The sequence below is a fragment of the Lissotriton vulgaris genome, chromosome 6 (genome assembly GCF_964263255.1).
Source record: "Lissotriton vulgaris chromosome 6, aLisVul1.2, whole genome shotgun sequence".
Taxonomy (NCBI): Eukaryota; Metazoa; Chordata; class Amphibia; order Caudata; family Salamandridae; genus Lissotriton; species Lissotriton vulgaris.
In genome coordinates, this window is record NC_141694.1 from 325,110,037 (window position 1) to 325,122,772 (window position 12,736).

Here is a 12,736-nt window from a genome sequence, read left to right on the forward strand (position 1 = left end):
CACACACACATATATGTACACACAGACGCAAGGGCACACACACACATGTATTTATGAGGGGGGAAACTTCCATGTCTCCTTTTCTTCCACTCTTCGACTCATTCTAAACCTTTCAGACTACAAACGACTCCCATACATGCTTTCCAAAATGCTATCTACCTTCTCATCCCATCTTTTATCACTCCTAACAACATCTCACATCTTTCCTTTACTAATCATTTTCAATGAATCTATCCCTATTTAAAAAATCTAGAATACATGCATGAGATCTCGAGAGCACCAATTTAACACATCTAATCCGACAACGAAAAAGAAGCACATATTGCTAATCTACTACCTGTTTACCTCTAATATTGGGCTCGGTAGTAGTGTGCAAGTTGCAGCAAAGTGCTTAAATGCCTCATCAGGGTTAGTAATCTCTATATAGGAGTACAATTTACATATACAATTGCCATTTCCAGAGACCATCCTACCAGCCCAGCTGATTTGTAAGACTACGACCTGCTGCACTCTCCATGACAATATTCACAGAACAAACAGCTGATGAGGTTTCTGCTGTTTCTATCATTATACGTATTTGATGACAGAAGTTAAGATCATGTATTACTAGTTTTCAGCTTTTGGTGTTCAATCTTGAGTTTTTCCGTCTCTTATACAGGGCAGATGTTTGCCACATGCAGCTTTCTTGAATTATATGCTGGCACCTCTTTATTGAGGGCTTTCAATTTACACCATCACAATGCTAAGCTAAAACAACTCAGTGGACTAATGCTGTTATTATAAGAATCAGAGTGCAACCTAAAGGTCATAGGTTCGAATCCTGGTGGTTCCAAGTAGCTTTTCATTCTTCTGAGGACAATAAACTGAGTACCTTTGATATGGGTAATACTTAACATCAGTCAGCAACACCTAGAGACCACACAAATGGTACAGTTTGCTATATAATGTATCAATTATTACTCATCGCCACTATATTTTGTAATAACATTTTATTTGCTCTGTTGGAACAGCAAATAAGCAGGAGTGAACCCATGACAATTAACATATAAATTAAGAAAAGAAATCAGGATAAACAATGTGAGCTTTACATTGAGGTAAGAAAAAATCATTCCTCCAGAATAACGACATTTGACCTCACTTTCACATTTACTTGTTTGCACGATTTTTAATGGATGTCTACCCTTCTAATCGTTTTATTTCCATAATTTTAGGTGAAATCCCTCTTCCTTTCCAAAAGCGGTGCACTTATGCTTCATATATATCTGCTTAAATAATTATTGTACTTCGGAATCTGATTTGGCGTAGATGTTTCCGATAACCCACATATCACACGTGTACTAGTGCTGGACAGGAAGGCAGACATGCATGATCAGAACTTGCACGATATCAAACCAGTATCAGCCCAATACAACATAATGTTCTGCTCCTGCAATAATGACTGACATCACACGGATCCATTGCAGATTGCAAAGCATATTTGTTTAACTACTTTTGGCGAGCAACAAAAAACGTTGTCACAACAAATGGCACAGGTGAGCACATTCATTTTGCACATTCACGTGATATATGCTGCTCAGCCAAGTGCCGGTTGAAACCTGAAGGAAAAGAAAATGGACCAACATTTCCACTAGTACCTCAGTTCTCAATTGCGGTACATCAGTTGGTTAATACACCTGCTACAGAGTTGTTTTTAGAAGCTAGAGAATTTGAAGCTCGTCTGGCGACTCAGACGGGTCTTTCTTTTTAGTCACACGAAAAGGATGCAAACGAGTTTGATAAATACATGCGATTCTGACAGTACTATGAAACAGCAAGACTGAAAAAGTACTATATAAGAAAAGTCAATCGGTCTCACTTTGTTTTCATTCTTTTATCAAGAACACATTTGAATTCAGGTGCTTGTTGCTGATAGATACTCAAAGTGTAAACACTGGATTTGTGATGGCCAAAACAACCATCCTGTCATTAGATTGGAGTTGATTGTAAATTGTGATAGACTGCCACTATTTAATGTTATGATCAGCGCCGAGCTCTGGGCGGGAAGGTCCAACGTGTGCATTAAGTACTGTCTGTCACCTGGACTTTCCATCATTTAGGCGCAACCTCTACATAAAGGTCAGCCATCATGAAGGAATCCGGCCATCTCCTGATAAGGTAACGCAGCTGGGGGGATCCGACGTCAGCGTTCTCAGTCCCCTTAAGTGCCCACGCTCGCCGCCCCCTCTCAGTTCAAGGTGAAGAGTAAGCTGACAGCGCCTAGGAGCGGCACTAATATTACCCGGGCCGAATCACGGCTGCATTGTTCTCTCCTTAATCCTTGAGTTTTACTAGTTTAGTGACGGGCGAGCGAGTTTAGAAAGGTCTGTCTGAGCGGTGTTTGCTCAGCACACACAGCACTGAAGGATCCCGCGCATTCCGGGGATGCGGCTCGGAGCACGAGGCGCGCGCCTGTGGACAAAGCCAAGGGTCCCGCTCAGTATCCTGGCGCGAGCCCGCGGCCGCCCACCTGGCGCGGGCGACGCCCTCTGGCGCCCCGCCTTCAGCCCTGCGCCATTGTCAGGAAGCAGCCCCCACCGGCAGGCCGCTCTCCTGTTGTTTCAAGAGTGAAATGGGACTTTTCACGGTAGTTTGTTCTAAATAACCGAGATCAAATAGAGAGGGATCTCCGAGCGGCAAACAAAGCCCTTCCCTCGGAAAAGAAAACGCTCCTTTTCAGGCCTTGCATCTCCTGAAGCAATGCTTTCCCTTTGCCTTGGGAACATATGAAGGCCTGTTCTTCAATCTGGCCCCATACAAGGATGAAATGAGTGCACCCACAGGTATTATTACCGCACCCTCCATTGTAGGAGCACAATACCTGCCCAGGTTGACCTCCTGCCCACCACCCTTCCCAGGGCTGGACTGGCCGTTGCGGGCACCGGGCAATTTCCCGGTGGGCCGCAAGGGTGGGGGCCGGTTTTGGCCCCCTGGGGGCCATTTTAGTTACAGGGCCGTTTTTGCAGCAAAATCGGCCCTGTAACAAAATCGGACGAAAACCGGCACTGTCAAAGAGCTCGGTCGCGACCCCCCCCCAGTCACCCCCCTCACCCCCGGGGACTGGCCGAGCACTTTGCCAGGGCCGGTATTGGTTCCCAGTCCGGCCCTGACCCTTCCTCAGTGTGCCACAGACAGCTCATGAGCCGTACTGAATTCCTTCATGGAGTGAAAAAGGACACATTCGAGGGCCGACTGTACTGGACTGGAGGCCTGTGGCCACGCTCTCCAGTGCCCACGCGCTTGTATGTAAGGCAGAAGTTTTTTAATACTTTCAATGTTACACATGTTTGGTGTACTACCGCTCCTTAACTCTGTGGCCTCTTGACACTAGTTCATATTAGCAAGTGAATACTAGTGTATGAGCACCCTAGATCAAGGGCACAAGTCCTAAAAAAAGAAGTGGAGAGACTAACCAGGTGAAGCAGTATGCAAGTGAAATCATGACCCGTGCCATCTCAGCGCATGATATCACAACGACTGACAATGCACGTGACATAACAGGAAGTGACCTCACTGGATGTGACATCACAAGGAATAGTATCAGATATTAAGACCTCATACATGTTTATCAGGTATATCATTAGTACATTTAAATACATTATGAGATTTAACAAACAAGATTTGGTGTCAGGGTTGTGCCAAAGTGGCTCAATCCTGACGCAAAATCTGGGCCTCAACTAATATATATATTATTTCACACTTGGTCACAAAGAAATTGGAAACAAGTAGAAGCATGGCAGTAGATCTATTCTACTTAATTTGTTGCAAAGTCTGCATTTTAAAAAAATATTTTATGGGTGAAGGCACCTGCTGGAAAGGTGTGCAGTAAATCTCAGGGTATAGTCCTCCTGGGGGACTTCAACTTCCACCTGGAGAACAACGACTGCAACACCAGCACCCTGCTCGACAACCTCGCCAACCTTGGACTCAAGCAACTGGTGAGCACCCCCACCCACCTCGCCGGACACACACTCAACGCCATCTTCTCATCCAGCAAAGACATCGCTTTCAGCCACGCCACAGAACTCCACTGGACGGACCACAGATGCGTCCACTTCACCTTCAGAAGAACGACGATCCACCACCACCAGCAACAGGTTGCTCGAAGAAGCTGGAACAAGATCACAGCCGACCAGCTCGCCGCTTCCCTGAGCCAGCACCCTCCGGCCAGCTCAGCGAACCCCAGCCAGGCCGCCGACAACCTCACGAAGTGGATCAGCAACTGCGCGGACGAACTCGCCCCTCTGAGGACCCCGCCCAGCAGACCCGGCAGTAAGAAAGCCCCATGGTTCACCGACGAACTCAAGAGCTCCAAGAAGAACTGCCGAGCCCTCGAGAATGTCTGGAGAAAGGAACCCACACCGGACAACAGGACCACCCTCAAGCTCGCCACCCGGAAACACCACCAACTGATCCGCACCTCCAAGAAAACGGCTTTCAAGAACCGACTGGACAACAACGCACACAACTGCAAGGAACTCTTCAACATCGTGAAAGAGCTCTCCAACCCCAACGCCGGAAACAACAACATCACCCCATCGCAAGACCTCTGCAACTCCCTCGCCTCCTACTTCCACAACAAGATCGCGGACATACACAACAGCTTCAGCACCCATCCGACCCACGCCACGACCACAGCAACGCCGCCCACCACCACTCTCCGAGCCTGGACCCCGATCAGCACCGAAGACACCGTCCGCATGATGAACTCCGTCCACTCCGGATCTCCGACCGACCCCTGCCCTCACCACGTCTTCAACAAAGCCGACGCTGTCATCGCACCCCACCTGTGGGACATTATCAACACCTCATTCGACACCGCCACCTTCCCCGAGAGCTGGAAGCACGCCGAACTCAGCGCTCTACTCAAGAAACCTACGGCAGACCCCACCGAACTCAAGAATTACCACCCCATCTCACTACTCCCGTTTCCAGCCAAAGTCATCGAGAAGACCGTCAACAAACAGCTGTCCGCCTTCCTCGAGACGAATGGATCCCTCGACCCCTCGCAGTCCGGCTTCCGTGCCAACCACAGCACCGAGACCGCCCTCATCGCCGCCACCGACGACATCCGAGCCCTGATGGACAACGGAGAAACAGCGGCCCTCATCCTCCTAGACCTCTCCGCGGCTTTCGACACGGTCTGCCACCGCACCCTAGTGCAGCGCCTCAGCAACGTCGGAATCCAGGAGAAGGCACTGGAATGGATCGTCTCTTTCCTCGACGGAAGATCACAGAGAGTCCGCCTACCACCGTACAAGTCAGAGGCCACCGAAGTCATCTGCGGCGTCCCTCAAGGATCCTCGCTGAGCCCTACCCTCTTCAACGTCTACATGAGCCCCCTCGCGGCCATCGCACGCCAACACAACCTCAACATAATCTCCTACGCCGACGACACCCAGCTGATCCTCTCCCTGACCAACGACCCCGCCGCCGCCAGAGCCAACCTGCACGAAGGGATGAAAGAGGTAGCCGAGTGGATGACGACGAGCCGCCTGAAACTGAACTCAGACAAGACGGAGGTCCTCATCCTGGGCTCCTCGCCCTCTGCCTGGGACGACTCCTGGTGGCCCCCCGCCCTGGGCACCGCACCCAAACCGACGAACCACGCACGCAACCTGGGCTTCATCCTGGACTCCTCCCTCTCCATGACCAGGCAAGTCAACGCCGTCTCCTCGTCGTGCTTCAACATCCTGCGCATGCTTCGAAAGATCTTCTGGTGGATCCCCACCGAGACCAGGAAGACCGTCACCCAGGCCCTCGTCACCAGCCGACTGGACTACGGCAACGCACTCTACGCCGGAACCACCGCCAAGCTCCAGAAGAGACTCCAGCGGATCCAGAACGCCTCAGCCAGACTCATCCTCGACATCCCACGGAACAGCCACATCTCCGGACACCTGAGAGACCTGCACTGGCTCCCCGTCAACAAAAGAATCACCTTCCGGCTCCTCACCCACGCACACAAAGCCCTACACGATCAAGGCCCGAGCTACCTCAACAACCGAATCAACTTCTACGCTCCCAAACGCCACCTCCGATCTGCCAGCCACGCCCTCGCCGCCGTTCCACGCATCCGTAGAGCCACAACAGGAGGAAGGTCCTTCTCCTACCTGGCCGCCAAGACCTGGAACTCCCTCCCGGCCGACCTGCGCCTGACCCAAGACCACCTCTCCTTCAGGAAGAAGCTCAAGACCTGGCTGTTCGAGCAGTAACGGCACCCCCCTCCCCCTAAGCGCCTTGAGACCCTACGGGTAGGTAGTGCGCTCTATAAATGTCATTGATTGATTGATTGATTGATTGATAATGGTGATAACTCTGGAGGTTAACATATTTGCTGGAGAGATCTGTGTGTTGCGAAGTCACAGATTTGAATCAAAGTAGCATAGCAGGTTAATGTGTCTCATGCAAAGCACATCACGTAACATGCAGGTGACAGATTTTTATTTTATGTAGATAGTAAAGTGGGCAACTGCTTTTACACAGAGATCCTTTTGTTATCTGCAGTTCATAAATAGTAATCCTTGTAATATAGCAGTGAGCTATGAAGGACATGCAACTTCTACACTTTGCAACCTGGTCTCATGTAATTCATCTTGTACATTGATTTACACATGTACAGGATTTATTGTCAATGTATAATGTGTATGTTACGTAAAGAACTCGGACACCCTGCATTGAGTTGCGTAGCGCTATAAAAGAAATAAAATAGTGCTATTGAAATTGTTAATAGTGTAAATACTGGGACAGACCAATAAATCTGACATTCTTACACTGCATGCATCTCTTATATACAAGGACTGACCAATGGCAACAGCATGCCTCTCTTAAGTACCCGTGAAGAGATAACAAGCTGCGTGCCTTTGTTTCCCCTCTGTGGCATTTACATTTAAGTGTGAGGTTTCAGGCTGCCTACAGTCAGGATATTCAAACAAAAGGAGGCCTGATGGCCCCGTAACTTGGCCCAGCTGGAGGGGAAAAAAAACAACCTAGCTGCCTGCATATTGCTGCTCGGAATCGAAAGTGGTCAACGTGCAGGCGCTGCTGAGCGTGCCCAAGTGTCTGAAAATAATACTGGGACAAGTTCAGCATATTTCTGTGGGTCCCAAGTTCGTGACGGGGGACAGCGTCCACCCTGTGAAAATAGTGGGTGGATTCCGTGTACCTGCGTGTACCCCCAACTTGTGCCCTGCTGCAGATTTTCCCAATAGGGTGGGGTGGGGGCAAGGTAGGGGTTAGAATGTTGGATGAGTCATGATACCTTCCACCTCACCCATGTGAGTGTGGTCAAATCAACGTCTCCTGGCTGTGTGATTTTCCAGATGAAGTGTTGTATGTATTGAGGGAGTGTTGCTTCTTGCTGTCCTCACCTCATCTATGAAAGTTTAGCCAGAATTGTCAGCAGTTGTGAATTTATCTACACAGGGGCTCAATGGAGTTGTGAGGAGAGGTCGGCTCTTGTGTCCTTCCAACAAACTCGTTCATGTGTTCATCAGTCAAAAATCATTACAAACTAGTCCTGCTGGTCTAGGACATACAAATGTATGCGAGTTGTCAGCATAGCACTTCAGAATCTTGGCATCAAAACTTAATGCATTGCTGACACATCTGACTTCCATTCCAACTGTATCATACAGTCTCTTCCTTCATCAGGGTACTCACATGATATTATTTCTCCCAATGACTGTCAAGGATGAAGTTGAGTATATCTTGGCCTACGGTTGTACATTACAATTTCAATTTTAGGGGGGGAGACCCTCTCAAGCCACCTCCCTTTTTATTTGTTTACAGAAATGAATTGATTTCAGTTTCATTGGGGTAGGAACAGCCTCCAAATATCCCTTTCTTAATTACCCTTACCTCCCTATACCCCTACCCCAAACCCTAAAAATAATGTTATCACCCTATATCCCTACCCACCCCTTAAAACTACAGACATCCTTACAACAGAATACTTTTACCCACCCCTAAACCAACCCATATCACCTTATACACATACCCAGTCCTCAAATATATATTATATTATATATATATATATATATATATATATATATATATATATATATATATATATATACCGATTTCTTTCCAATAAAGGTCCTGACGAGCCCCGCTGTGTCCCTTCCTTCTTTCGATGGGAGAGAAGCTGTGTGGTACAATTAGCGTGCATCCTGTGGCACGCTTTAAAGGGACCCTTCCGACAAGAGGCTGTGAATGGCACAGGTCATCAGGAAACTGAGTTTTGTTCACCCGAGGTATCGGATCGTCACAGCCCGCCCTCCTGCCTTCCTCTTTCAAGCAGCTGCTGCCAGCTGGCGGTCCGAGACTTCTCAGAGGGGCGCCTGCATTGTTATTGCGTCCCCAGCTTTGGAAGACATCAGACAAGGAGGTTAGGAAGTAGGGGACCCGAGGACTTTTATCCCCAGAATTTTCGCCATCATTTTTCCACTGCAGCACGTTGGATGAGAACTAAGGTGCATGATGGTACTCGCAGTCCTTGGCTGGGGCTGCTGAGGAGTCGGCGCGATAACGAGCTGCAGCTGGGCCCTTCACCACTGCGTAGGAGGAGCCTTATAAACACTTACTGGGACTAATGGAGGTGAACAGAGGCATTTGAGAAAGGCTAACGCCGAAACCGGTCATGCCGATTTCTTTCCAATAAAGGTCCTGACGAGCCCCGCTGTGTCCCTTTCTTCTTTCGATGGGAGAGAAGCTGTGTGGTACAATTAGCGTGCATCCTGTGGCACGCTTTAAAGGGACCCTTCCGACAAGAGGCTGTGAATGGCACAGGTCATCAGGAAACTGAGTTTTGTTCACCCGAGGTATCGGATCGTCACAGCCCGCCCTCCTGCCTTCCTCTTTCAAGCAGCTGCTGCCAGCTGGCGGTCCGAGACTTCTCAGAGGGGCGCCTGCATTGTTATTGCGTCCCCAGCTTTGGAAGACATCAGACAAGGAGGTTAGGAAGTAGGGGACCTGAGGACTTTTATCCCCAGAATTTTCGCCATCATTTTTCCACTGCAGCACGTTGGATGAGAACTAAGGTGCATGATGGTACTCGCAGTCCTTGGCTGGGGCTGCTGAGGAGTCGGCGCGATAACGAGCTGCAGCTGGGCCCTTCACCACTGCGTAGGAGGAGCCTTATAAACACTTACTGGGAGTAATGGAGGTGAACAGAGGCATTTGAGAAAGGCTAACGCCGAAACCGGTCTTGCCGATTTCTTTCCAATAAAGGTCCTGACGAGCCCCGCTGTGTCCCTTTCTCCTTTCGATGGGAGAGAAGCTGTGTGGTACAATTAGCGTGCATCCTGTGGCACGCTTTAAAGGGACCCTTCCGACAAGAGGCTGTGAATGGCACAGGTCATCAGGAAACTGAGTTTTGTTCACCCGAGGTATCGGATCGTCACAGCCCGCCCTCCTGCCTTCCTCTTTCAAGCAGCTGCTGCCAGCTGGCGGTCCGAGACTTCTCAGAGGGGCGCCTGCATTGTTATTGCATCCCCAGCTTTGGAAGACATCAGACAAGGAGGTTAGGAAGTAGGGGACCTGAGGACTTTTATCCCCAGAATTTTCGCCATCATTTTTCCACTGCAGCACGTTGGATGAGAACTAAGGTGCATGATGGTACTCGCAGTCCTTGGCTGGGGCTGCTGAGGAGTCGGCGCGATAACGAGCTGCAGCTGGGCCCTTCACCACTGCGTAGGAGGAGCCTTATAAACACTTACTGGGACCAATGGAGGTGAACAGAGGCATTTGAGAAAGGCTAACGCCGAAACCGGTCATGCCGATTTCTTTCCAATAAAGGTCCTGACGAGCCCCGCTGTGTCCCTTTCTTCTTTCGATGGGAGAGAAGCTGTGTGATTATATATATATATATATATATATATATATATATATATGTATTTACCTTAACTATACTTACCATGCATGGTAAAGACATATGTGTGGTAAAGATTTGCGTTGTAAAGGCCGAGTGTTTAAGGCGCTGCATGGTTAAAATTGCCATTTTTATTTAACTTTCTCGGTGAAAAAGCTGGCCAGAGCACGTTTGATGGGCCTTATACGCAAGGATACATTGTAGGGGCAGCAGATGACCTCCAGGACTTTTACCCAAGCATCTAATAATCACTTTTGCCATTTTCTAAAGGATGTTACCTTTAGTGAATGATGTTAGATTCCATTTCTCAAAGCACTGATTTTCAGAAATTCCCAGGTATGTTTTAAAAAAAAATCATTTGTTCCTACATTTCCTTCATCACAATCAAAGCTCAAGGTCATTCCCTACCTTTCCTTCGTCGTTAATGTCCCACGTAAACGATATAGCGTTGTAGGCAATCTCCTCAATGTTACTGATGGTATTGAAGCTCTCTTTATAGTCCGCTGTCAAGGCAAAAAATAAATATATATATATCTTAATGATTACTGCCAACAAAAACACTTCCCTAAGCTGCAGTTCCCCAAGGGTTAACATAACTAGACTGGAACAAATCTTGGGTGGATCTTTCATCACCAGTTATGCATTGCTCATAAAATCTTTGGGAAAAAAAGGGGAATGCATGTGACGCATGCCTGACAGGTACAGGCGGGGTTCTGCGATGTAGCAGTATTAGCAAATCCACCTCCCATGACGAAGATACAGCTCTTCATAGAAACTCTTATATAGTAAACAAGGATCTGCATGTGAGTTTTGTTTCACGAGCAGGTGATTAATCTGGCCTTTCTTCAAAGAAGGTTGGGCCGAGGCCTGGCTTGCACACTCCGATGCTTGGAACATGGCCACCATCCGCTCGTCTGCAAACAGATGGTAGTTTCCTTTTTAAAGAGCTGAAAAGGCATTTCCAGGTATAGGGAGTTTGAAGGAGAGGCTCACAATAAGAACTTGTTTCCTACTGTACCAAGGTTTAGAGGTTGGATTCGGGGGAAGACATTTTACGCAGACTGCAGGTGTAATTCTAAAGCTGAAAGGGAGGGCACTTTGGGCCATTGTGTGGTTTTTTTTAAAGGTCTATTTCAAAATTGCATTTGAGCAGAGAGCACGAGTGCTGCCAAAGAAAACTAGGTTCAAGGTTTGGCACCAGTAATTAAAGATTTTAGGGGAGGGGGGAGGAAGTGCCTTACCTATGTCAATGCATCTTTGTTTAGCGGTGTGTTGTCGCGAGTGCCAGTACTTCCAGTGCCTGAGCTGATCCTCTCGACATTTATCTTCAGCAAACACAACCATGATCACACTCTAGACAAAACAAAACAAAAGAGATACTTAACAATACCACAAAGCTTATTCCAGAGAAATGGGCATTTACTAAAAATGTATATTATTGTAGTTGGTAAAAAAAAGCATTGAGTGCTGCTGCATGTTTTGTAGCGACTTGTATTGAATTTCCTTGGCTCGCTTCATTTGCTCAGCTACATATGTGGCCCTGAGGGTGACATAATAGCACCAACAGTATGGACATGTGTATTTATGGAGGCATTCCACTATGTGCATTTATAGGTTATTTATTATAAATAATTTTTCTGTATACGTCTGGATACTAATACTTCCTAATACTATCTAGATACTGAGAGGGCCAAAAGATCAGCACACCTTAGTTATTGGTTGTCATAAGTGTCATTCATGTATGCATCAGGCCCAATTATGAGACAATGGTTGAGCACAACTCTCCTTCATGACATATGGAGTTACCAGGCATACAGCCATTTCATTTATATATGATGAGTCTACTCTTTACAAGCCAAGTCTTTTGGCTTGGTGGACTAATGTATCCACTGTTGGGGCCTGTGTTTGACCTCATGGTCACAGGTTCAAATCCCAGTGGTTCCTTTCATCCTTCTGAGGTCGATTGAGTACGACTGATTGGTGTACCAATATACATCTGTTATTAACAGCAGAATACCCTTCTGGGTGAACATCTGCTTTACAAATGCACGTTATGTTTTCTGTTCCCTTTTCCCTTTCCCTTAATTCCCCCTTCCATGCTGTTGGCAGTGACGGGAACTTTGTAATGGGATTACTGACCTAGTGTTCTACCTATAGATAAAGTGCATGGAATAAGCAACTTAAGTTAAGCTAAGAAACACAGTAAGATGAACATAAAAATATGTTCATTAACAAAATGGTTTTGTGGGTTGCTCTCGTTTTATCCTTTCCTCAAATGCCAGTTGTGCTGAACACCTGTTGGTTGTTTCAAGCCCTTTATCTATGGTGCAAGCATTAAGTTCCATTACCTCTGTTCGTACATTGAATAAAATTCAGGCTACTGCAGACGGTAAAGAAGCAGAAATGCAGGGAAGTGGGCATCAAGAAAAGTAACTTCCTTCACTTCCGAAGGCTTTGAAATACTGCTAGGATTGAAGAACAGATAGTCACATGCAAGGCTGTCTCTACTCCGCCAACAGCCCTACGAAAGTTTCAGAAGCAACAGCCAGTTTTCCATACTCACATTGACCAGACAGGATATTAAGGTGAATGGGAGAGGTGAGAAGCAAAAGTAACAAGACAGCAGGAGGGCTTGGACAGGAAATGGGTCAGTGACAGGAAAGGGGAGTGTCAGCATGACATTTTCTCAGTGACAGGGTGGTGGTGGTTCTGGCAGAGGAAATTTCAAGAAAGGCTTTGAATTGTAGGAAGTCTCGCTATGTCTAGTGTGTGGCTTTTAACAAAGAGGAGTGAAAAAGCTCTTGGAGATGTTAAAGAGAATGAGGACTA

The 12,736-nt window shown here is 47.4% G+C and overlaps 1 protein-coding gene across 3 annotated transcripts in view; it reads right to left on the reverse strand.

The window, feature by feature from the left end:
* The window catches only part of GRHL1 (grainyhead like transcription factor 1), a 98,263-nt gene that overhangs the window by 66,546 nt on the left and 18,981 nt on the right, over positions 1 to 12,736 (reverse strand). For all 3 annotated transcript variants that reach the window (XM_086926353.1, XM_086926354.1, XM_086926355.1), the window contains exons 7-8: positions 11,149 to 11,260; positions 10,316 to 10,410 (exon numbers count right to left, since the gene is read on the reverse strand). In XM_086926353.1, the coding sequence (XP_086782479.1) occupies positions 10,316 to 10,410; positions 11,149 to 11,260 (207 nt within the window). The remainder of the gene's footprint in view (positions 1 to 10,315; positions 10,411 to 11,148; positions 11,261 to 12,736) is intronic.